At 39.1% G+C, this 24002-nt stretch overlaps 1 protein-coding gene across 1 annotated transcript in view; it reads left to right on the forward strand.

Annotated features, from left to right (window-relative positions):
• LOC135773761 (voltage-dependent calcium channel subunit alpha-2/delta-1) overlaps nucleotides 1-24002 on the forward strand; it is a 128327-nt gene that overhangs the window by 96713 nt on the left and 7612 nt on the right. The window contains exons 20-35 of the mRNA XM_065283534.1: nucleotides 1034-1105; nucleotides 1181-1242; nucleotides 1363-1439; nucleotides 8599-8659; nucleotides 8913-9010; nucleotides 12534-12615; nucleotides 13217-13279; nucleotides 15738-15841; nucleotides 16341-16427; nucleotides 16666-16733; nucleotides 16917-16955; nucleotides 17063-17134; nucleotides 19039-19191; nucleotides 19875-19927; nucleotides 21644-21699; nucleotides 21818-21944. Of these exons, the coding sequence (XP_065139606.1) occupies nucleotides 1034-1105; nucleotides 1181-1242; nucleotides 1363-1439; nucleotides 8599-8659; nucleotides 8913-9010; nucleotides 12534-12615; nucleotides 13217-13279; nucleotides 15738-15841; nucleotides 16341-16427; nucleotides 16666-16733; nucleotides 16917-16955; nucleotides 17063-17134; nucleotides 19039-19191; nucleotides 19875-19927; nucleotides 21644-21699; nucleotides 21818-21944 (1274 nt within the window). The remainder of the gene's footprint in view (nucleotides 1-1033; nucleotides 1106-1180; nucleotides 1243-1362; nucleotides 1440-8598; nucleotides 8660-8912; nucleotides 9011-12533; nucleotides 12616-13216; nucleotides 13280-15737; nucleotides 15842-16340; nucleotides 16428-16665; nucleotides 16734-16916; nucleotides 16956-17062; nucleotides 17135-19038; nucleotides 19192-19874; nucleotides 19928-21643; nucleotides 21700-21817; nucleotides 21945-24002) is intronic.

Here is a 24002-nt window from a genome sequence, read left to right on the forward strand (position 1 = left end):
TGGTAGACACAAATTCACCACATTTACTCATGTAGTTTGCGCGAATGACACAAATTGATGCACGAATGACACAAATTCGTGTCTGACACAAAATATTTCAATGTTAAGTCAATGTAAAGATGGGTTTATGCACGTCTGGAGGTCTCGCAGTGAAATTAGGCGTTTAGCACAGTGTGGTAGAAGCAAATTCACCTCATTCACTCCTGTAGTTTGCGCAAATGACACAAATTGAGGCACGAATGACACAAATTCGCATCTGACGCAAATAATTATAAATGTTAAGTCAAAATAAAGACGCGTTAACACGCTTCTGGAGGTCTCGCGGCAAATGAGGCGTTTGGCGTGGTGCATTACACGCAAATTCACCTCATTGGCACATTGACGCGCAAATGACCCAAATTCGTGTCTAACACCAAGTTGAAAAATTTAAACTTTGTCAATTCGCACGGCGTTAACCAACCAGGAGCCTACTTGCTGCTGGGGCGGCAGGCCCACCCAGATTCACTGGGAACGCCTCCGGAGGTCAACATCGATCAACATCAGCCATCTTGCAAACAGACAACTTCCTAGGACTGGCCCCTCCTACAAGAAGCGGATTTCGCCTCGGATGTGAATAAAAAGCAAGAGTTTGAAGCAAAATAGATGCGCGTTCGAGGCGAAATCTTCTTTTTCTATTTCGCTCTAGATGAGCGTATGCATTCAAAATGTTCAAGCGGCAAACACGTTAAATGCGAATTTTACGCTCTATTCACGTTTTGTGTATACACAGCATTAAAAAAAAGAACAGCAGTATTACCATTTTTTCAAGACTATGTATCTAATAATAGTATGGTTTTCATAGTAATACCATAATATCTGTTCCTGTTGCTCAGTTGGTAGAGCATCGGATTTGAAGCGCATAGATTTGATTCGAAGGGACACACATACCTTGTAAAGCGCTGTACTGTAAGTCGCTTCGGATGAAAGGGTCTGCCAAACGCGTAATGTAACATAATGTAAATAGTAATATCTGATATCTCCCATCTTTTTTTAGATACGGACAAAGATGATAGACAGAGATCCTGGCGAGAAAACCATAAAAACGCTTGTGAAATCTCAAGATGAGGTGGGCAAATCTTCCAATAATGCTTTGTGTGAACTCTACTGTACAGTATATAATATATTTTTTGTACAATATCAGAGATACATCGATCAAGGGATTAGGACCTACACCTGGGCACCTGTTAATGGAACAGACTACAGGTTTGTACAATGTTGAGTTTATGTTGAAGCCATGGCATTGTTTTAGCATTATTAGTATTTCTGTGTTTGTATATGAAACACATTCTCATTTTTCCATTTGGTGTGTGGGTGTTCCCTCAGCCTGGCCTTGGTCTTGCCCGAGTACAGTCTGCATTACATTCAGGCAAACCTGGGGAACACTATAAAGCAAGCCATGTGTAAGTAACGCCAGCTGGGTGCCTGTTCACCCAGAACACACAAACCAGCTCCCCACATTGACCAAACACTCCACGGTACTATCATGTACCCAAGATCAGATCTAGCTCTGGGGTATGTGCAGCTATTGTTTTTATGAAATCACTGAGACTGTTCATGAATATTTGCAAGCTCTGCCTGTTTGTGTGTGTGTGTATATGTGTGTTTGCAAGTTTACGGTGTGTTTGTGTGTGTGTGACCTTGATTGTCAGGCCTGCTCTCTGTATTAAACTGGGGTCCAGCTGGTCTCCACCCATCCTGAGCAGTGTAGCCAGGCGTTTGATCTGACTCTCCCCAGCACACAGGGGCCCGGGCTGGGAAGAGAGACTGCAGTACTCCCTCCCCTCTGGATATGTGCTGTTAAGAGTCCACATCTGCACATACACACAGGCATTCAACTTGTTTAAGCAACAGTGATGCACATTGCTAAACAATTCTGCACATAGACTCTTAAAAGAAAGGTGGCGAAAAGGGTTTTTCACAGTGATGTCATAGAAGAAAGCTTTTTTTGTTCTTCAAGGTTCTTTTTGGAACCATTCAGCCTGACAAAGGAACCTTTATTTTTAACAGCATATACCTTTATTGTACCCTAACCCACATGCGCAAAATCTCTTTCTGTATTTTTATATGAGGTTTCATTTTAATTCTTAACCTTCTAGGTTTTTCCTTGACTTTTCTTTTCTGTCTTTCTGTCTATAAATTACACAGCACAATGGGGCAAGTACATTCAATCTGTCTTTGTCTGTCCTCTTACTCTTTTGTCTTCATATTAGATATTTTTTAACAAATTTACCTTGCATGTTCATATACATTTAGTTATGCATGCAAAGTTGCATGCATCCAAGTTTTTGCATGATTGTGTGCCATTTCTGTGTAAGTGTTTGGTGCTTAAAAATGTAAAAACTAACCTTTAACCTGAAAAAAAAACATTTTATCACAAACATGCATATGACAAATGTCATTTTTACCACTTTTTGGAGTAAAAACTGACTGAAGTCTAATTAGGCAAACACATCAAACGTAAATTCAACAATTTGCGCGAGTAGATTACATTCAAAGTCAATGTAAAGATGCGAATAGACACGAACTTGGGCAGGGCGATGCAAAAGATGCAAATTGGGAGGCGCGATTGCCACAAAAACTCATTTGCTTCATACCTCGTTAACCCCTCGTTCAGACAGCCAGTGACGTTATCGCTGTGTGTCGCTCGTCTCTTTCGAGGCGTTTCTAAATGTGCTTGTCATAAACAAATGAGTAAAATCCACGCCAGTAACTGACGAGAGAAGGATAACGTGAACTTGACTGCTTTGTTCTCATTGGTAGTCGCTCCCGAAATTCACTCGACATTTAACTTTTCTTAACTTTCTCGTGTCGCTGGACACGCCCATACGGTCGCCAACGGTCACTTTTGCTCGTGTCGCCGGAAGTGCCCAGTTTCCATTGAATGCGTCACTCCCATTGGCTGTCGCTCCCATTGGTAGTCACTCCCGAAAATCACTTATCATTTGCATGAAGTTAAACTTTTCTAAACATTCTCGCATCTCTGGACACGCCCATCTGGTTGCAAGTGGTCAATTTCGCTCGTGTCGCCGGAAGGCGCCAAACTTCCATTGACATGAATGAGATTGCTTCTCTCTGCTGAATGGGGCATTCAACTTTGAAAATATTCAACAATGTTAATGCTGCGTACACACCAACTCACAGGATTTAACTTGAGTTACATTTTTTGCTTGAGTTGAATATTTCCAATTTGCGTGAATACGCGTTTGAGGCAAATAGCAAGTGTTTTCGCGGCAATTGCGCCACCTAATTTGCGTCATTGGCATCGTCCCGCATGAGTTTGCTTCTATTTCCGTCTTTGCATTGACTTGTAAGTAATCTACATACAAATCGTTGAATTCGCATTTGGTACGCCCTTAAGTTGTGCACAGTTTCCACGAACTGTGCGGTTGCCAGGTTTTCAGGTACTATCTTCAATGTAAGACCAGGTTTTATTGTTTCGGAAAGCACCGCTACACTAAAAATGCTGGTTAGTTTTCAACACATCATTGGGCCAAAAAGGGAGAAACCCAGCCGTTAGGTTAAATTAACCCAAAAACTTTTATATTTAACCCAGCGCTGGGTTGAAAATAACCCAGCATTTTTTTGTGTGTGTATTGGTGACGTTTGCCTGAGCAAGCATTATAAATATTGGACCCTAAATATTTCTTGCAACACAGGCGCCAAGCTAAAGGAGCAAAACAGAACATGAGGTTCTGAGCCAAAAACATATTTTTCCCTTTTCACTCTTCATCAGTGTAATTGTTTTAGCATAACACTGCTTCGTAAGATTACACGGCTTTAACTTCAATCATTTCAAACAAGAACGCCAAGAAATGAAACTTTAGCTTGTGATACAATGAGTACAAACAGGTTTTGGAGCCACAAGGTTACATTGTGGCTTGTAAGCGGTAATGCTCGGCTACTTAAGTTGGAAAGCTTTGGCCACACCAGCCGCCACAGGAATTTAATGTTGAGCTCTTTACCAATGTGAACAGAAAAGAGTCCAGGTCTAGTTTATTACGTGCATTTGGGTGCCTGCTAACGTGTTAATACTGTATTTCTGAATTTTGCTACCACAGACATCCTTTAGTCCCATCTCCCTCCCCCAAATGTTCTCTCTTATTTGTCCTTGTAAAGAGCCTGGCACATATTTACGGGCTCGTAAAGAGGCAGGTCCATATGGTTATTGAGAATGGGGAAAGAGGCAGCAGATCTGGGGTCAGGTCTCGGCGTACCCTCTCTGGAGTTTACCGGTGGTCTTCAGATCGCTCCTGGATGCTTTAGGAGCCTTGACTCTACATTTTGGGAGCTCCACGGGGCTTGTTTTACCAAAGCTGAAAGCAGAGTGTAAACTTCAGACAACCAGAACGAAAGAAGTGTGGCTTTTGGGAACCGTGTAGAGCAAATAATGAGAAGAACAGGTGAACGGCGAGCTCTCTCAGGGGATGGGTCCTTATGGCTGGTCGTAACTGAGACCTGTGATGATGGACTTGGCCACTGGGCTAATCTTGGACCTGGCAGGGCCTCGATGAGACTGGATCTCCACATGTTGCGATGTTTCAGCATGATTAACCTTGCATGTGTTTTTCACCAAAGTGCTGTTTTTTTTTGTCACAGCGATTCTGTTTGAGAAGAGAGAAATCAGACATGGTGTTAATTTTATTGCCAGCTAATTTGCTGACCGGAGAGCACACGCAGCCATAAACTTTGACACATGGGCACAAGCTTCAAAAAGTCATGGGTTTGATCCCAGGGAACACACATACTGATAAAATGTATAGCTTGAATGCACTTATAAGTCACTTTGAATAAAAGTGTCTGCCAAATGTATAAATGTAAATGTAAAGATAGTACATCCATTGGCCTCCACGCAGCCATTCGCTCATACACACAGATTTTGCTCATTTATCTGGTATCACCGTGTGTTATCGGTGGTTAAAGAGCTCATTATAGTTGTGTGTAGGTTCTACGCCTAAGTCTCGATGCCGTAGATTGGTTTTCATATATACCTCGTCGTCATCTGCGTCGACATGGAATTACAGATGCAGAGCGCTAGTAGGCAGCATCCACTCGTGTGTGATTTCAGAAGATCAGCAGTGATGGAGTTAAATAGACGGCAGCTTAAAAGTTCTTTACAGAGATGCCATAGAAAAACTACTTTTGGTTCCTTAAAGAACCATTCAGTCAAAGAGGCTGTTTACACTTGGCATTAACATGCGTTTTCGTCGATCGGATCACAAGTGGATGACGTTAATGCCAGGTGTAAACGGTGTTCAAAACGTTTTGAGCTCATCCACTTTCAACCACTTTCAACCACATCCAGAGGTAGTCGAAACCACTATCGGATCGCTTGGAGTTGCGGAACGCACATGTGGTTGAATGTGTTCGAACAGCCACAAGCAACCGCCTTCTCTCCGCCCATTTATCTAATCTGAGGTTTTACGACTTTTTTGACTTCTGGCGTGAACATACGGTGAACAGCGCTATTTTTAGCCTTTCATTGATAAAACTAAAGCGGCTGATCTCCGTAGTGTCGTTTGAAAGTTGCGCGATCCTATTTCATCAATTGCGCTGATTCAGAGAAAGCTAAAAAATGGTTCCTCTTGCAATTGTGAAGCACCTTTTTGCATTTATCACTATGTGTGTTCCCTAGAAATCAAACCCACAACCTATGGGCTGCTTACTCAGTGCTCTTCTAAGCGAGCTATGGGAAGTATGTACATTGGATTTAGTTTATTTTAAAGGTTGTGTTGTTATGGTCCGTCAGGGATTTATCCAAACTTGTTTTCGTCTAGAAGTCTAGAGTAATAGCTTTGCAAACATCTGCCAGGATTGCAATGTTAACGCAGAAAGAAAACAGAGTAATTAGACATGCATTAATAATCTGGGCAATTGTTTCAAATCTGTTGTAAATATATTTTGTCTAGTGGTTTTGTTTAGAAGTTTGTAGTATATAATCGCAACAGTCAAATTTATTTTTTCTGCTTTGTAAAAACGTGGATTAGGTGTACCCACTTCACTGTTTCAGTGAAAATCTAGAAGTTTCTGTATGCTGAAATGGTCTGGTTTTGTTTAGGTTTGGGAAATTATCTACATGGTTTAGAGAGAAGGAACATCTAGTCCTTGAACACATGGACTTGTTTTCTGCTAATCACACATATCGCATGTCAATTTGTTCAATAGTTGTGTTATTTGATGTCTTTATCATGCAACCGAGTTATTGTGCAATGCCTGCCAAAGTTTTGCTCACTATCATGACTCTCATAACTCTGTGTGTTGAATGGAAAGAGCCGTCTGTATCTATTTCCTCACCTCTCTAATCTCAGACTCGACTCTTTGTTGTCCGTCCAGACTCTGGGCTTCATCTCAAAGTGCTATCATCTCCCTGAGCATGTTTTATATGAAATGCTGTTTTCAGAATATCAGATTCAGTGTTGGATTGGTTTGGGGCCTGTGATGATAAAACTTTATCTTCTCTCTCTGTCCTCTAATTGGTCGGATTTTCACAACAGGGCACAAGGGCAAGTACTGCACCCTTATCTGATCTTCACATGTTTTTTCATACATCACTTCATTTTTATTTCAGCATCAATTTGCTTTTGTGTCATTTGCATGCCTCGTTATTCTGGGTGTGTATCAAGTTTTTAGCAGTGCATTTAGGTGTGAATCTTATGTATGGGTCATATTACATCTCAATAGCCAAGCAATAGCCAACAATACATTATAGGTCAAAATTATTATTTTTTTAATGCCAAAAATTATTAGGTTATTAGGTAAAGATCATGTTCCATAAATATATATTTGTAGATTTCCTACCATAAAATATAAAAAATGTATTTATCATTAGTTATATGTGTTGCGAAGGACTTCATTTGGACAACTTTAAAATCAGCCAGATACTGTCCTATCCAAACAAACCATACGTCAATGGAAAGCTTATTTATTCAGCCGTCAGATGATGTATAAATGGCAATAAAAAAAAAAAATCCCCTTAGGTAGCCTGCACACCAAAACTTTTACGCCGGCGGCCAGCGTATGCTTTCAATTGTTTCCAATGGAAGCTGGCGGGGTTTTTTTTCACGCTGAACGCCGGCACTCTGCGTTTTTTCAGCGCTGACATCAAGGGTTGAAAAATATTCAACTTTTGGTGAAACGCTAAGCTCATCAATGTCAGTTCACACTCGGATGTCCAATCACAGTGGAGAAGGGGCGGGATAAACATCACAACAACCAACTGGTGCATCGCTCAACGACTGATAAACAAAGCAGAAGTATCACAGCAACCATAGCGCTCAGCTGAAAAAAGCTGGCAGTCGGCTAAAAAACTGGTAGTAGGCGTCCGCCTGGCGTTTTCAACTGCGTTTAAAAGCTTTAGTGTGCACACCCCCTTATGTCACACATTAGAGAATAATATTTGGCATAACAAATTAAGCCTATTTTTAATGTTTTCGTGGCAGCTAAGTACATTTAAACTCATCTTATATGACTGTGAATAACATACATATAATGTCAAACCTTTGTGAAATTATTTTAGTTTATGCTGTTGAATGCTTTATTCTGATTGGTTGAGAAATGTTCACGGTATGCATTATATTTCGATAAGCGCACAGCTGACCTGACAAATGTCTTAAAATAACCACCAGAGCAATGTCTGTGGTAACTGTGCTATAAGCAGAATAATTGACTCCGGTACTTTGTACAATTAATGCTTCGCGTCGTGCCGCATTACCACCTTGGATGTGCATTATTTTCGAATAATTCAACGGCCCGTCGTTAATTATTCCTTACGTAAAGCACATAAATTGATGCACGTAGGGTTGAGAATCTCTAAAACATATTTTTTCTATATGTTAGGGTGAAATATGACCCAATCATTTTCAGTGGCGACCGGTGACTTCTTTTTTCGAGGGCGCTCGAGGCGAAGTTCGTCATTACATTTAATCATTACATTACATTACATTTAATCAACTGAAAGATCTAAAACATTTTCTAAAATATCCGAAAATGTGTTTGTCTGAAAAACGATGGACATATGCAACTCGGACAGCTTGGGGGTGAGTAAATCATGGGTTTAATATCATTTTTGGCCGAACTATCCCTTTAAGGGTTTATGATAAAAAGAGACGCTCACGTTTGCCAGAAACTCGCATAATCTCATGCTTAATCATAGTTTACTGTTAAGTGAGTGTCTTGCGTGTATTTTGTGAACGCAAGCATCTCTTTTATCATAAACGGTTTTGATGCATGTGCAGCAGGCACTTATTTTCACAAAACACGTGATGCACATGGTTCACATGATGCAACAAACACATATTTTGACACTCCGAACACTTATTTTGAATTTGCGCCCCTCGGAAGAGCAGTCATGAGCCGCCACTGGTCATTTCTTTGTAAGAATCTACCATAAAGCATTTATTATGTTATAAAATATTCATTTCTGTTTGCATTTCGCATTACTGCTTTTATTTTCATTTGACAAGCCAGTTCCTCATTTTTTTAAATTGTGTTTTGACAGATATATTTGAATGTTTTGTATCTCTCTCTTCCTCTCTCTATCTTTCTTTCTCTCTCTCTCTGTAGTCTCGGAGACCATGCAGCAGGAGAAATTTGAGGAATATGGGTACACCTTTATTGCACCCAGGTAAGACACCCACATACAGAGCAGAACCACAGATCTCCCACAGGCTGTACTCAGTGACAGGTTTATTTGAGCTGCATTTAGACTCTACTGGTCTTTGAAGGCCTGTAAATTCACACCTTCAGACCTACAATCTGCTCCCCTTAACAATGCAACTGACAGTCAAAGCAGCCCCACAAATCTTTGCCCTGTACTTCTTTTCTTTCTCGCTTGTTTATATTTGCATATTTCCAAAATATCTTTTTTTTTTTTTTAGGGAGTACTGCAAGGACCTTAAAGTCTCAACCAACAATACTCAATTCCTCATGGACTTCAATGAATACATAGATAGAAAAACCCCCAGCGACCCAGCGTGTAAGTCCTCTGCACATTCATACAGCGGTTAGACTAGTGCAGGGGTAGGCAACATTGGTCCTGGAGTGCCAGTGTCCTGCAGAATTTAGCTCCAGCTTTAATCAAGCACACCTAAACAACTAATCAAAGTCTAAAGAGTAACCTTAAAACTACAGGTAGGCGAGGTTTTATCAGGGTTGGAGCTAAAATCTGCAGGACATCGGCACTCCGGTTTTTCCGGTTGAAAGAGATTCAACTTTGTGTGAAAAGCTCGGTTCGTCAATGTCAGTTTTCACACGGCCGTCCAATCATAGTGGAGGAGGGGCGGGACAAGTATCACAACCACTAACCAGCTCACAGCTCAAGTATCACAGATAAAAAGAACAGCTGGCATTCGGTGTCCTCCGGGCGTTTTCAGACGCGTTTAAAAGTTTTGGTGTGCACAACCCTTAACATGTTTGTACAGTTTGTAGATTGCATTATTTAAAAAAATCAAACCAAGTGGCATTGGCAAACAAATGTGTTTTTTAACAGACTTCGTTCAGTTCCTCTTTAGTACACATACTCTTTAAAATAAAGATGCTCAAAGGGGATTTTCACAGCGATGTCATTAGAAATTTTTTTTGGGTTCTCCAAAGACCCTTTCAGTCAAAAATCTATTATAGCCCCATTAAAAGTGCAGATGTAGTTCCACTAACATTTGACCACCAGAAACAATCTGACAATAAGGTAAACATTTAATTTCTCTCTTTAAACCCCAACAAATATCTTTGTTAACTCTTTCCCTGCCAATGACGAGCATTTCCGGCTTTCCATAATACCGCTTTAATCCACCAGGGGCTCTTCAGCAACTTATAACCCGGAAGTATCGCCCTAGGGCAAAAAGGGCTTTATGTCCGTGTAATTCTTGGGGATCGCTCTTCATCTGATCTCTATCAAAAGTCCTTCACAAAAATGGAATTATCTCCAAATTTTGCTTTTGAAGAAACCTACTCTTTTTGAGAGGTGATAAAAAGAGAACTAATGAAGGTAGGATGAAACAGGATTTTTAAAGGGTCTGATTTGATACAGTGTATGTTTATATATTTTGAGAAGAACATTTTCTGGAAGCATTAAACTTTTGTGAAAATCATGAAAAATCACTAGCACTGGCTGGCAACTTTTAAAAAACATGCTGGCGGGGAAAGAGTTAACACTCAGACATTGCTGTACCTTTTAGAAACATAACAGTGGAGTCATCAGTGTGTTAATCAATATATGATGGATAGATATTGTAGGCGAGATGGCTCAGATGACTCTCATAGTCGCTGAGTCAGGTTGTTTCCCGCTCAAATGATGTCAGTGTGTGTGGCTGTCCCGCTGTCTGTGAAGGTGACCTTGGCTCAGTAATTGATTAGTGTGGTCTTTAATGACCCTGCTCCTCTCATCCTAATGCAGTCCTGCGGTGACTCACTTTGATGTGTTTCTGTAGAGAGATGCTATCGCAGAACAAATATTAGTCACCCAATGTTTGTTAGCTTTTTATGACTCAGTAAGAAAAATTAAGCCATATTACTTTAATCTTCAGAAATAAACAAGTGTGTCACCAAAGTGAGGCTGTTCCATTTAAAGGGGCCCTCTGCAGTTGTATATATGTACAATAAAAGACTCTTTCTGGACCCTTTATTTTAAAGGTCACCTTCAGAGATTTCAGTTGCTCGAGCACACACCAAAATGGAAAAATGCCAGATAAGCTCAATTAATTTAAATTAAAAATGCTTTTTAAATTTGGTATCAACAGCGCCTATAGTCACGTTCCGAACCAACAAAAAGTGTTTTTGTTTCACTTAGTGTTCACACTGGCATTTTTAACCTCAAACCAAACCTAAAGGCATAAAGATGGTCACAACTAGATTGGTCAGCTTTCATGAAATATATTTTGGGATGGATTTTGTCGACCATCCAAACAATGCTGTGTGGTAAACTAAACACTATCATTATATGTATGTAATTCAAAATAAATACCTCTGTTACATGCGCAAATGAAGATATAATAAACACTCTTCCCATGTTAACAAATTGGGGTTGCATCTTGTTATCACTCCCTGTTTTTGGTTTGTTTAGATGTCTTTGGTCTGTGTTGCGTTCAGTTTTTGAATTATGGGGGTCCCTTAGCTAAGCCCGCACTTGTCATTATAGGGTCACCGTGATTTCACAAAGTAAGATGTTATCCTGGATCAACATTTTTTGTTTTAAATGGACACTCTAGTTTTTTTTTGAAAATATGCTAATTTTCCAGCTTGTAACATGACTGCAGGATGCGCAACGATATTACGCAGCTGCCAAAAATAGTTGTAACTTTCAAAAGCAGGGGACTATTTTCGGGCACTGTGTAATATCATTGCGCTTCCTGCAGCCATGTTACCGCAGCAAAGTCCTTGATTATTACGCCAGAATGAGAGTATAGTTCCTAGCCATATCTGCCTAGAAAATCACAACTTTAAATTTTCTGTCAGTCTTACTACACGATGTAACTACAAACTCTTTGGTTATTTTTGAGCGCGATGCTAATGGTCTAATCAAATTCAATGGATTGTGATAAGCTATGCTAAAAATGGTACCGCCAGACCCCGAGATCAGCTGAATGGATTCCAAAACTGTATAAATCTAATGTTTAACTCTGGCGGAGCTGGAAAATTACTATATCTTCAAAAAAGTGGAGTGTCCCTTTAATCAAACTTAAACCCTAACCATGTTTACCCCTCAAATTAGTGTGATATAATAGTTTGAGAAGATTTTTTTAAAAGCCATTAACTCTAAAGATTACTAAAGATAGTAACTAAAGATTCTTATGGTCAACGAGGTGAAAGTAATCCACACACAGAGACATTGACTCATCTGTAAATTCCTTCAGTAAACAGGGTGAGGCGCACATTTGAGAGTTTACATTAATTTCAGACCATTTTTTATAGGTTTATTGTGAAATTGGGACAAAAATTTGGCAATATCCCTATGTGACAGCAGAGCAAGAATTTAAAATTCATGTCGTATTTTAATTATAATAACAACCAGGGTACCCCCCTCTAATTTATATTTTTGTGCTTTATAGGAGGTGTGGGACCACCCCAGCCCCTCCTCAATTCGAACACTGGTTATGTTCACATTTCAGTCGAACTGCACCAGATTGCAGACTTATGCTACGTACACACCAAACGCGTAGCATCGCGTTGCTCGCTCAAGATTACTGGCGGAATTTAACTTTGTGTCATGCGAATTTTTCGCTTGAGTTGAATATTTTCAGCTTGCACAAAGGCATGTTTGAAGCGAATAGCGCGTGTTTTCGCGGCAATCCTGCCGCCCCATCGCGTCTGATCGCGTCTTTGCATTGACTTTGTATGTAATTTACTTGCGCAAATCATTGAACTCACGTTTGGTGTGTATGCCCCATTAGACCCACCTTTTCAGTTGCCGTTTGGGATGTCACAACCATGTTGGTTTCTGAGCTAGCTATTTTTGTTTCTTAGTTTTCATTAGTGTTCTTTGTTCCATTTGTGTGTTTTATTAGGTAACGTCACTCTCGTGAACCGCCTACTTTTGGATGCTGGTCTCACGGCCGATCTTGTCAAAAAATGGAAAGATCAGAATGTGTAAGTTTGGACCTCCACAAAACGTCAAGTGCAGTAACATCAAACACTCATCTTGTGCCGTGTGAAGTAACTCTGTCCCAGAGATGAGTTTTAATCTAAAGCCAAGTATAAAGATGTTTTCAGGCCAGAGAGACGCCTTGACTGTTGTCTTATTTTCAAAGGCAAACTCAAGAGTGCACCAATTATTAAACATAATTGTATGTAAAGAATCAGATCATCTGGGAATAGAAAGCACAACAGTTTCACAGTAATGTAAGAAGACATAGTACATGATGTTTCAGTTAAAATATCACACCGCAGAATGTCCCGATCACCCGAATATTTCATTATGGGGGAATGTGGAGGCTGAGTGTCTTACTGTTTTAATTCTCAACATGTTTGATGTAACTGTGTAAAGCTAAGGAAAATCATTCGTTTTTTTTGTGGTCCTTGGACATTTAAATGCAAAAAGTAATTGAATTTGAGTTTGCAATGTTTTAAGGTGCTGCAGGTTATTCAACAAAACTTTCTGTAACTTAGAGAAATGCAGATAATGTTTTGTTAAACTCAGGGTCATTAAATAACAAGATGCTAAACATATACCGTCTTTGTTTTTCATTAGAGAAGGAGTTTCGGCCCGGTTTGTGTCCACAGATGGAGGGATTACTCGTGTCTATCCGAAAAGGTAAAGTTCCAGTCATAGTTTTGTGAAACCCGCAGCTCTCAGTTCCCATGTGTGAGAGATGCTAAATTCTTTACGAGCTCTTCTCTGTCGGCAACCCCGTGGGAGGCTGCGTTTCAGACTGAAAGAAAGAGTGAGAGAGGATGTTTAAGAGGATGTGTCTAAAACAGAGTGACTCTTTGAGAAGTCTTATGGGAACCATGTGCAGTGCTCTCTCTCTCTTTCTCTCTCTCGCTCACACACTTCTGTCTTTATTAACTTTAATTTATAACAGTGAGTGCTTGAGTTCATAAACTTACTCTTGTGGTGTAAAACAGCAGGGTGGTGTTAAGGAAGCAACATCAGTGCAGACATATTCACTACTTACTGGAAGTGTTTATACAACTGTTTGTGTATGTGTACAGGTGTGCCTACTTAAAAAAAGTAAAATATGTCATTATTTATATAGTGAAACATGCCAACAACAAAGTTATGAGGATGTTTGGCAGCATTATGTTTATTATAATGTGTGTTTATGGAAAAACTATACTGTACTTACTTTACTGGATGTGTGTACTGAAGTTTACCACTTCTGATCATTATTATTTTTCATACTTGGTTATCTTAAAAATAAACTTTCTTTTCATTCAATGGTTACTTTAGTAGATTTGCTAGTCAGTTGATGGCCCAATGGTAAATACAAAAATACGTTTTGTGGCTATTATGTGACCCTGGACCACAAAACCAGTCATAAGAGTATTTTTATTGAGATTTAAACATATGTATACATTTACTGTATACATATATTTGGCCGAGGTACAACTATTTAAAAATCTGGATTTTAGGGTGCATACTGTAAAAACGTTGTTTAAATATATATACTGTAGTCCTTAGCAATATTTTTTACAGTACTGTGCAAAAGTCTTAGGTCACCATGCTAACATTACATTTGTTGTTTTTGCAATAGTATAGTGGTTATAAACACTCACCTAAAGGATTATTAGGAACACCTGTTTAATTTCTCATTAATGCAATGGTGTAATGCTGTGGGGGATGTTTTCTTGGCACACTTTAGGCCCCTTAGTGCCAATTTGGCATCGTTTAAATGCCACGGCCTACCTGAGCATTGTTTCTGACCATGTCCATTTCTTTATGACCACCATGTACCCATCCTCTGATGGCTACTTACAGCAGGATAATAGACCATGTCACAAAGCTCAAATCATTTCAAATTGGTTTCTTGAACATGACAATGAGTTCACTGTACTAAAATGGCCCCTACAGTCACCAGATCTCAACCCAATAGAGCATCTTTGGGATGTGGTGGAACGGGAGCTTCGTGCCCTGGATGTGCATCCCACAATTCCCCATCAACTGCAAGATGCTATCCTATCAATATGTGGCAACATTTCTAAAGAATGCTTTCAGCACCTTGTTGAATCAATGCCACGTAGAATTAAGGCAGTTCTGAAGGCGAAAGACGGTCAACCATGGTATGGTGTTCCTAATAATCCTTTAGGTGAGTGTATACAGTGGAGAAAATAAGTACTTGACACATCAGCATTTTTATCAGTAAGGGGATTTCTAAGTGGGCTATTGACATAAAATTTCCACCAAATGATTTCACTTTATTTATTATGACTCAACTTGTATACTTAAATGTTCTGAGTTAGAATTTAATATTTGGCTAGATTGCTACATCTTGTGGAAATTGTACAAAATATTTTCATGAAACATAATCTTTACTTAATATCTTAATGATTTTTGCCATTAAAAAATATAATTTTGGCCCATACAATGTATTGTTGGCTATTGCAACAAATATACCTCATTGAAAAAATTATTCATTCAGTTAACTTTTTTTTTAAGGTAAGTGGTTTCAATCAATTTATTTAAGCTACATTTAAACAAAAGTTTTTTGTTTGTTTGTTTTTCGAATTTTTTTTGTTTAAATGTAGCTTAAATAAATTGATTACGACCACTTTCCTTAAAAAAAAATGAGTAAATTAAATTAATAATTTTTTTCAGTTCACTTATGACTGGTTTTGTGGTCCAGGGTCACATACTGTATGAGTTTGTGTATTCAAAGTGCATTACAAGGTACACATTTTATCATTATTTTACTTTATTAAACTTCTGCGTTAAGCTTTAAAACTGAGCTATATAGGAAAACCTTTGTTAAATGTCTTTGTTCTGCTGAACACAAAGGAGATTTTCGTAATCAAGCAAGAAGCATGAGCACCACTGACTTCCATAGTAAAAAAATACTATGGAAGTCAATGGTGCTCAGAAGCTGTTACAAACAATGCTCAAAATATCTTCCTTTGTGTTCAGCAGAACAAATATATTTATGACAGAATTGTAGTTTGTTTGGAGAACTACTCCCTCTCTTTCATTCTTACTTTCTTACTTTCTCTTTAACACATTTTTTTCTCCCTTACTCATTCTCTCTCTATGTATGTCTGTGTCTCTCCTCTCTCAGTGCTGGGGAGGAATGGAGTGAGAATTCCGAACCCTATGATTCAAGTTTTTACAAAAGGAGTTTGGACAATGACGTATACATCTTCACTGCCCCATATGTCAACAGTAAGAAATGCATGCACCCCTCTTCACAGTTTCTCATCCATCCCCACTGCAGTTTTTGGATATTCTCCTGCTCTCTCTGGGATCCCGCTATGCTAAGACAGCTGTTGATCTACTTGAAATGCGCATCTACAGATCTCTCGCCAGGATCGAGTAAGCTTATTTTACTGGGGGATTACCCTTCAATGAGACTACCTCACATTCACGCATGTGTGGTCTACAGCACTAATACACGGTCTATAAGCAACCCGTACGGCAAAAAACAACCCCATGGAAACGCCTGGTCCTTGCGTTTCTGGGACGTATCATGCTAACGTGAAAAGCAGATCTCTCAAACATTTTGCTATCACATGTAGAATGCCGCACTGGCAGGTATTACAGAAAGACCGGACAAAACTGCAGACGTTTGGATACCTTGTCAGTTAGGATTAGGCTACTATTAAACAGAGCAAAAAGTCAAAAAGCAAATGTTTTGTTTTCAATTTTTTTCCCCTCGAAACAGAGAGCAGAGAGTCTGGTTATGAGTCCGGTATCTTGGTCAGTAAAGCAGTGGATTTGGAAATTAATGGAACGAAACTTAAACCTGCAGGTGAGCACTTGCATGTCCATGAATCACATTAGCCATTAAATCTTGAGTCACACGCACTCGTTCTGGGTTAATTTAATAATGAAAAATCATCAGGTAAATACATTAACACTGGTAGTAAAGTTCCTCTGTGGGCGATTATAAAACATCATATAAATAAAAAATAGACAATTGGCATTTGACTTTAACAAATTCAGCACAGATTTATTTGTCCACATGTTTGTGTTGTGATGTCATACAGTGGTTGGAGTCAAGCTGAATGTGTCCGCCTGGATGAACAGCTTCATAAATGCCACCACAAAGAAAAACGTAAGCGGATATAACCTCATTCCCTTATCATCACACGTGGAAGCTGTTTAGTCACGAATTGGTGGTCGAAATTGCTGTCCGAGATGAGAGATGAATTGATGAATTGACTCGCTCTAATAAATGATGTTAAGGGCTGTTTCATGAATTCTCTGTATCTTTACTCATGTAATTTCCTCTCGGCAGTGTAAGGATGAGATCTGTGGCTGTCTGAGGAATGATAAGGTACGGCCTGACTGTTTTATGCTGCTCTTAGCGCGTCTGTGAAATGTTTTGTAGTCGGTTAAGTGAAGTTGACTCTTTTATGATGAATGGTTGTTTTTGCTCTTTAGCAAGTGGACTGTGTGATTCTGGATGATGGGGGATTTTTGCTGATGTCTAATCAGGACGAATATATCGCACAGGTAAAAAGAAGGTTTTGCTATTTTAATAGTAGTGTAGATTTGTTTATGTGGTGAATCAGTGTTGTATAATATACATATATACAGCAGTGGCGTCCGGTGACTTATTTTTTCGAGGGCGCTCGATGCGAAGTGTGTGCTTCAAAATATGTGTTCTGCGCGTCAAGTGATCCTATGTGCATCACGTCTCTTGTCAAAATAATGCTGCAGATGCGTCTAAAGGGTTTATGATAAAAGAGACGCTTGCATTTGGCAGATACTCGCATAATCTCATGCGTAATCAGAGTTTTCTGTTAAAGGCACACCGCATAACGTTTTGGCCACTAGGGGGCGCTAGACATGTATTTTTCACGCCTAGCGCCCCTAGAGGCCACAAGCGCCGCAGCACTGTCGCAAAGGAAACGAACTGGCCAACCTTAAAACTAAACTAAAAACTAAACCTTTAAAACGCTAAATGATCAATATTTTGAGGCATCAGGGAGAAACGCAGTCATGTTACAACTTTCTGATGAGGAACTCGTGGCAGAAGCCATTTCTCAATCTGAAGGTTGCAGCCTCCGGATGTCGTATTTCTAAGCTGCATACGTCATCAAGACTGTCTTATTTCAGAATATTAACAATTATAAAGTTGACTATTATACTTAGTTAATCGTAAATTGTTGCAGTATGCTTATGATTTGGGAATGTATTGCTCAGTTTACCTTAATAAACCAGGCTTGATGACGTATGCAGCCTGCATAATTGACCTCCGGAGGCTGCAGCCTTCCAATTGAGAAACGATCAGAAGTATTTCCTTGCATTTTTCGAAACAAATATTGTTGCATCGTCCCTTTCTGCCTCGTCACCAGGATTTTCCGCAATGGCGCTCGTTTTTCCTCTCTTTTGTGTGAAAATTGTCGCTCCAAATCCAAGTAAATCGATGTGTTTAGGTCTGCCGCTTTGTAATATGTCACGCGAGTGACAGTGGAACGCAGCAAATGAGAAAGAGAGAAGAGAGAAACGCTCGGATCTGATTGGTGAATGAATAGGGGTTGGTTTTACACTGTGTGAGTTTGAGCAAGTTGGACTGCTATAGCATCCTGGATTGTAATGTAAATACCAGTAAAAGAAAGAAAAAACGTGAACACGTGAGTGCAGCATCTGAATACAGGGAACTATATGCAAGATAATCGCCGTCATTTTTAAAGAAGATCGCATTTAGGTATAAATCAAGATCGTGAGTTTATATAAACAATTGCCTTAAAGGGGAATTGAACACAGGTCGCCCATGTCATAGGTCCATGACACTAACACGGTGCCACAGAATCACATATGAGAAGTTGCTCTCTACACTCCTCTCTAGTAGCCTTCAGTAAAATTTACATTAAAAAAAATGTGTTTAGGAAGTGGAGCAAGTGACGTATGCCGTAAAGCAGTCGAATTTTGTAGTTTTTTTGTGCTCTAGTTACTACCCGAAACCCTAAGTTTTAAAGTACGAGTAAAAGCGATACAGACCCCGCCAGGCTATGGTAGACATGTCATTCAACCTATTTAAAGTTGATGTACTATCACAAGGGTCTTGAAAATTTATTATGAAGGTTGAAAAACTACATGGTGTCGCTTTAAGGGAGTGACTTGTGTGTATTTTGTGAACGTGAGCGTCTCTTTTATCATAAACGGTTTTGACGCGTGTGCAGCAGGCACTTATTTTGACAAAACACGTGATGCACATGGTTGACATGACGCAACAAACCCATATTTTGAAAACACGAGGAACGCACGACACTCCGAACACATATTTTGAATTTGCGCCCCTCAGGTGAGCAGTCACGAGCCGCCACTGATATACAGTACATAATATGTTGTATGAATGCAGGAAGAAGTGTTTTTTATTGTGGTTTGAATCGAATGTTCTCTCTGATGTTCAGATCGGTCAGTTTTTCGGGGAAGTGGACCCTGTTCTGATGATCACGCTGGTAAACAATTCACTGTTCTCCTTGAATAAAACCTACGACTACCAGTCGGTCTGTGACCCAGAGAAAGAAACAAAAGCTGCTGCTGGACCCCGATCTGTTTATGTGGTAAGAGTGAATGTTCAATAGGTTTCCTATTAAAACTGAAGGGCCTAATGTAATAAAGACATATTTAATATCATTAGAATTTAAAATTTAATTAGAAAAAACTTCCATGTACTTGTACTTTAATAAAGCCAGAATCCAACATTGCTGATCTGAAGAATCTGTAAAGTTTATACTGTTTTAGTTGTTTGTTAGCTAGTTAGTTTACAACTTTATTTATGCCTTAAGGGTCAATTAGCAATAGAGCTTAATACAACACACAGCAGACACATTAAAGATCTAAACACATATTGAACATTTTAAAACATATATGAACCATGATGCAGCAAGCGTCAATATGAATGTATAACCTCATAAATACCTATTAAATAACATGAAGTTAAAAACATTTAAGGGAAAACACCACCATTTATCAATATTTTACTATGTTCTTACCTCAAATTAGACAAATTAATACATACCTTTTATTCCAATGCGTGCAATTAATCTTTGGGTAACCTATCCCTTTAATTTCTATAGCACCATAAAAACACTATACCGTAAAAAACAAGTAAATATGGTCAATTTTTATTTCATGTTAACTTTTACAGAACATTTGTGTTTGTCAAATACATTTTTTTTATATTGTTCCTACACACACTGTCTGTTTGTTTATTTGCCATGTGTTTGTATGTTTTCTTTTATAGCCCACTATAGCAGATATGCTTTCTGTAGGCTGGTGGGCTTCCGCTGCAGTCTGGTAAGAAGATATACAGTCTTGTTCAAAATAATAGCAGTACAATGTGACTAACCAGAATAATCAAGGTTTTTAGTATATTTTTTAATGCTACGTGGCAAACAAGTTACCAGTAGGTTCAGTAGATTCTCAGAAAACAAACAAAACCCAGCATTCATGATATGCACGCTCTTAAGGCTGTGCAATTGGGCAATTAGTTGAAAGGGGTGTGTTCAAAAACATAGCAGTGTCTACATTTGACTGTACAAACTCAAAACAATTTTGTACAAACATTTTTTTTTTCTGGGATTTAGCAATCCTGTGAATCACTAAATATTAGTTGTATGACCACAGTTTTTTAAAACTGCTTGACATCTGTGTGGCATGGAGTCAACCAACTTGTGGCACCTCTCACCTGTTATTCCACTCCATGATTCTTTAACAACATTCCACAATTCATTCACATTTCTTGGTTTTGCTTCAGAAACGGCATTTTTGATATCACCCCACAAGTTCTCAATTGGATTAAGGTCTGGAGATTGGGCTGGCCACTCCATAACATTAATTTTGTTGGTTTGGAACCAAGACTTTGCCCGTTTACTAGTGTGTTTTGGGTCATTGTCTTGTTGAAACAACCATTTCAAGGGCATGTCCTCTTCAGCATAGGGCAACATGACCTCTTCAAGTATTTTAACATATGCAAACTGATCCATGATCCCTGGTATGCGATAAATAGGCCCAACACCATAGTAGGAGAAACATGCCCATATCATGATGCTTGCACCTCCATGCTTCACTGTCTTCACTGTGTACTGTGGCTTGAATTCAGAGTTTGGGGGTCGTCTCACAAAGTGCCTGTGGCCCTTGGACCCAAAAAGAACAATTTTACTCTCATCAGTCCACAAAATGTTCCTCCATTTCTCTTTAGGCCAGTTGATGTGTTCTTTGGCAAATTGTAACCTCTTCTGCACATGCCTTTTTTTAACAGAGGGACTTTGCGGGGGATTCTTGAAAATAGATTAGCTTCACACAGACGTCTTCTAACTGTCACAGTACTTAGGTAACTCCAGACTGTCTTTGATCATCCTGGAGGTGATCATTGGCTGAGCCTTTGCCATTCTGGTTATTCTTCTATCCATTTTGATGGTTGTCTTCCGTTTTCTTCCACGTCTCTCTGGTTTTGCTCTCCATTTTAAGGCATTGGAGATCATTTTAGCTGAACAGCCTATCATTTTTTGCACCTCTTTATAGGTTTTCCCCTCTCCAATCAACTTTTTAATCAAAGTACGTTGTTCTTCTGAACAATGTCTTGAACGACCCATTTTCCTCAGCTTTCAAATGCATGTTCAACAAGTGTTGGCTTCATCCTTAAATAGGGGCCACCTGATTCACACCTGTTTCTTCACAAAATTGATGACCTCAGTGATTGAATGCCACACTGCTATTTTTTTGAACACACCCCGTTCAACTAATTCAACTACTTGCCCAATTGCACAGCCTTAAGAGCGTGCATATCATGAATGCTGGGTCTCATTTGTTTTCTGAGAATCTACTGAACCTACTGGTAATTTGTTTGCCACGTAGCAATAAAAAAATATACTAAAAACCTTGATTATTCTGGTTAGTCACATTGTACTGCTATTATTTTGAACAAGACTGTACACATCACTCGATAAGAAATAACACAGATGAAGTAAAGTAAATGTGTTTTCATATCGTGCTGTGATTCATTTCTTTCAGGTCGATTTTGCAGCAGCTCTTGCTCAGTTTGACTCTTCCCAATGTTATTGGCACAGGTTTGTTTCACAATAAAATAAAAATTTTCTGGTTCTTTACATTATGTACATAATGTGTACCCTGGGTCTGAGATTCAAACACATGATGACCTTTGCACTGATCCTCTTCCTATTTCAGCGTACTCTGAGGAAGATCTCACAGATGCGTTCTCCAAAGAGAGCTGCATTACAGAACAGACTCAGTATTTCTTTGAGAATGAAAACACGTCTTTCTATGGAGCTATGGACTGTGGAAACTGCTCCAGGTGAGGACTGTTTTTATGTTTGCATGCACATCAATCCATCTACATTCCATCCATCTATGTTTGTGGGAGTTGGTGTGAGCATGTGCAGATGATGTCAGCCTCCTCTTGCCATCTAAACCTGGATAATAGCTCATCCCGATAAGTCATCTCTCTGAGGAACATCCAGCTCGGCTTTCTCTCGCTTGTCTCCTGTTTGCTCCCTCATTCCTCCGATCAATCCTACATCCCACCGGCCGTAAATCCTGTCGGACGCGCTGTTTAATGTAACACCGCTAAAGCGAAACGCGTCTGGGTTGGGTGGGGAGGGTAACTCTACGCCTTTTTTACGAGGCCCACGTGTGACTCTGCGGACCTTAGTTTTTCTTCCATGTTAACTACTTTAGACGTGTAAATTTTAACAAGTGCCATAAAGAGAAATTCATTTGTGAGATCTCAAGAGCTCAAGACCCCAGTTTGAGTGCATGTAATTCAATCTCAATCTGAGAGACATCCACACTAGCCTATGGTGAAGAAACAATGTACTGATGAGAGAACTGACAGGACATCATAGAATACAGAAAATATTTTGATCATTATCATGTCATGTTTCCAAAGTCATGTTTCATTTTTTGTTTCAAAGAAAAGAAAAATATATTTAGAGTTCAGCTTGCTTTGGTGAAGAGATAGTTAAAGTCGCAATGAAATTGAAATGAAAAACTATATATGTATTTTTAATAGTGTGGTATTATTAACAAATGACTTATCTGTGAGCTTCATTATTTTTTAAAAATTCGTGTGTGCTCATAATCTTTAATCAAAAATGCAAATCTCCTCCCCTCCTCAAAACGATCTCTCTTCACTTCCGGTCAAAAGTATGGCAGGTGGGCGGGGTCCGGGAGAAGATCGCAGTGATTAGCAATTAGCAACACGACCCAACTTCAAACGATCCAATCAGATCTCGATGGACAAATTCAAATCCAGCCCTGCCTTATTTCATCTCAAAAGCCGTTTCATTCGGATATACGTCACCACGGGGAAAATAAGGCAATCGCTACTTCCGTTTCATGGCGACTTTAAATCTAAAAATCATTTACTTGTTTCAAAGCCAAATCATTTTCTTTCTTCTGTGGAACACAAAAGGAAACGTTAGGCAGAAAGTTTATGATCTCTTTTCCGTAAAATAAAGTTAAATGCCCTTTGGTGATATCACACCTGTTGTGAGCTAAGGAAGACTTGTAGACTACCTCAATTGTGATGTATCATCTTTAGAAGTTCACAATGTACAGTAAATCTAGTCATTTTTATTAAAGGGAATATATCATGAAAATCAGACTTTTTCCATGTTTAAGTCCTATAATTGGGTTACCAGTGCTTCTTTTAACCTACAAAATGTGAAAAGAACAACCCAGTAACTTCGATTTGGTAAACCATTCTTTGCAAGCAATGTTAAAAATAGGTTATTTAAATTTGACTCCCCTTGTGATGTCATAAAGGGATCTTGTTATAATAATACTGCCCCTTAATCAGCACTCTCCAACCAAAAAAATTATTGACGGCACAATTAAGTTTCAATTTCAACAAACCACCATCATGGTGATCAGTTTGCGTTTCATCAGCTCATTTGCATTTAAAAGGACACACCCAAGAATGGCACATTTTTGCTCACACCTACAAAGTGGCAATTTTAACATGTTATAATAAAGTATCTATATGGTATGTAAGGGATAATGTAGAGGCAGCCGGTAGTTATCGGGAAATAAGCCCCGACAGTGTGGGTCTTGTATCACACTGAAGGGGCTTATTTCCCGATAACTACCGGCTGCCTCTACATTATCCCGCTTATTACACGGTTACTTGCCACATAAGAAAAAAAACTGGACATGAATATGAATTTGAAACATTTTATTGGCATATTTGTTTTAAATTAACATTTTTATCCTTCGCGAAACTTTGCACAGATGCATAAAATGATCGTAATACCTTATTAAGATCCTCTGCTTCATACTTGTCTGTCTCCATTTTTTCTCTTTTAGCCAGTCTTTGAGAAGTTTTAATGCCCATTCTGTATTTTTTTGTGTG

This window comes from Paramisgurnus dabryanus, chromosome 9 (assembly GCF_030506205.2).
Source record: "Paramisgurnus dabryanus chromosome 9, PD_genome_1.1, whole genome shotgun sequence".
Taxonomy (NCBI): Eukaryota; Metazoa; Chordata; class Actinopteri; order Cypriniformes; family Cobitidae; genus Paramisgurnus; species Paramisgurnus dabryanus.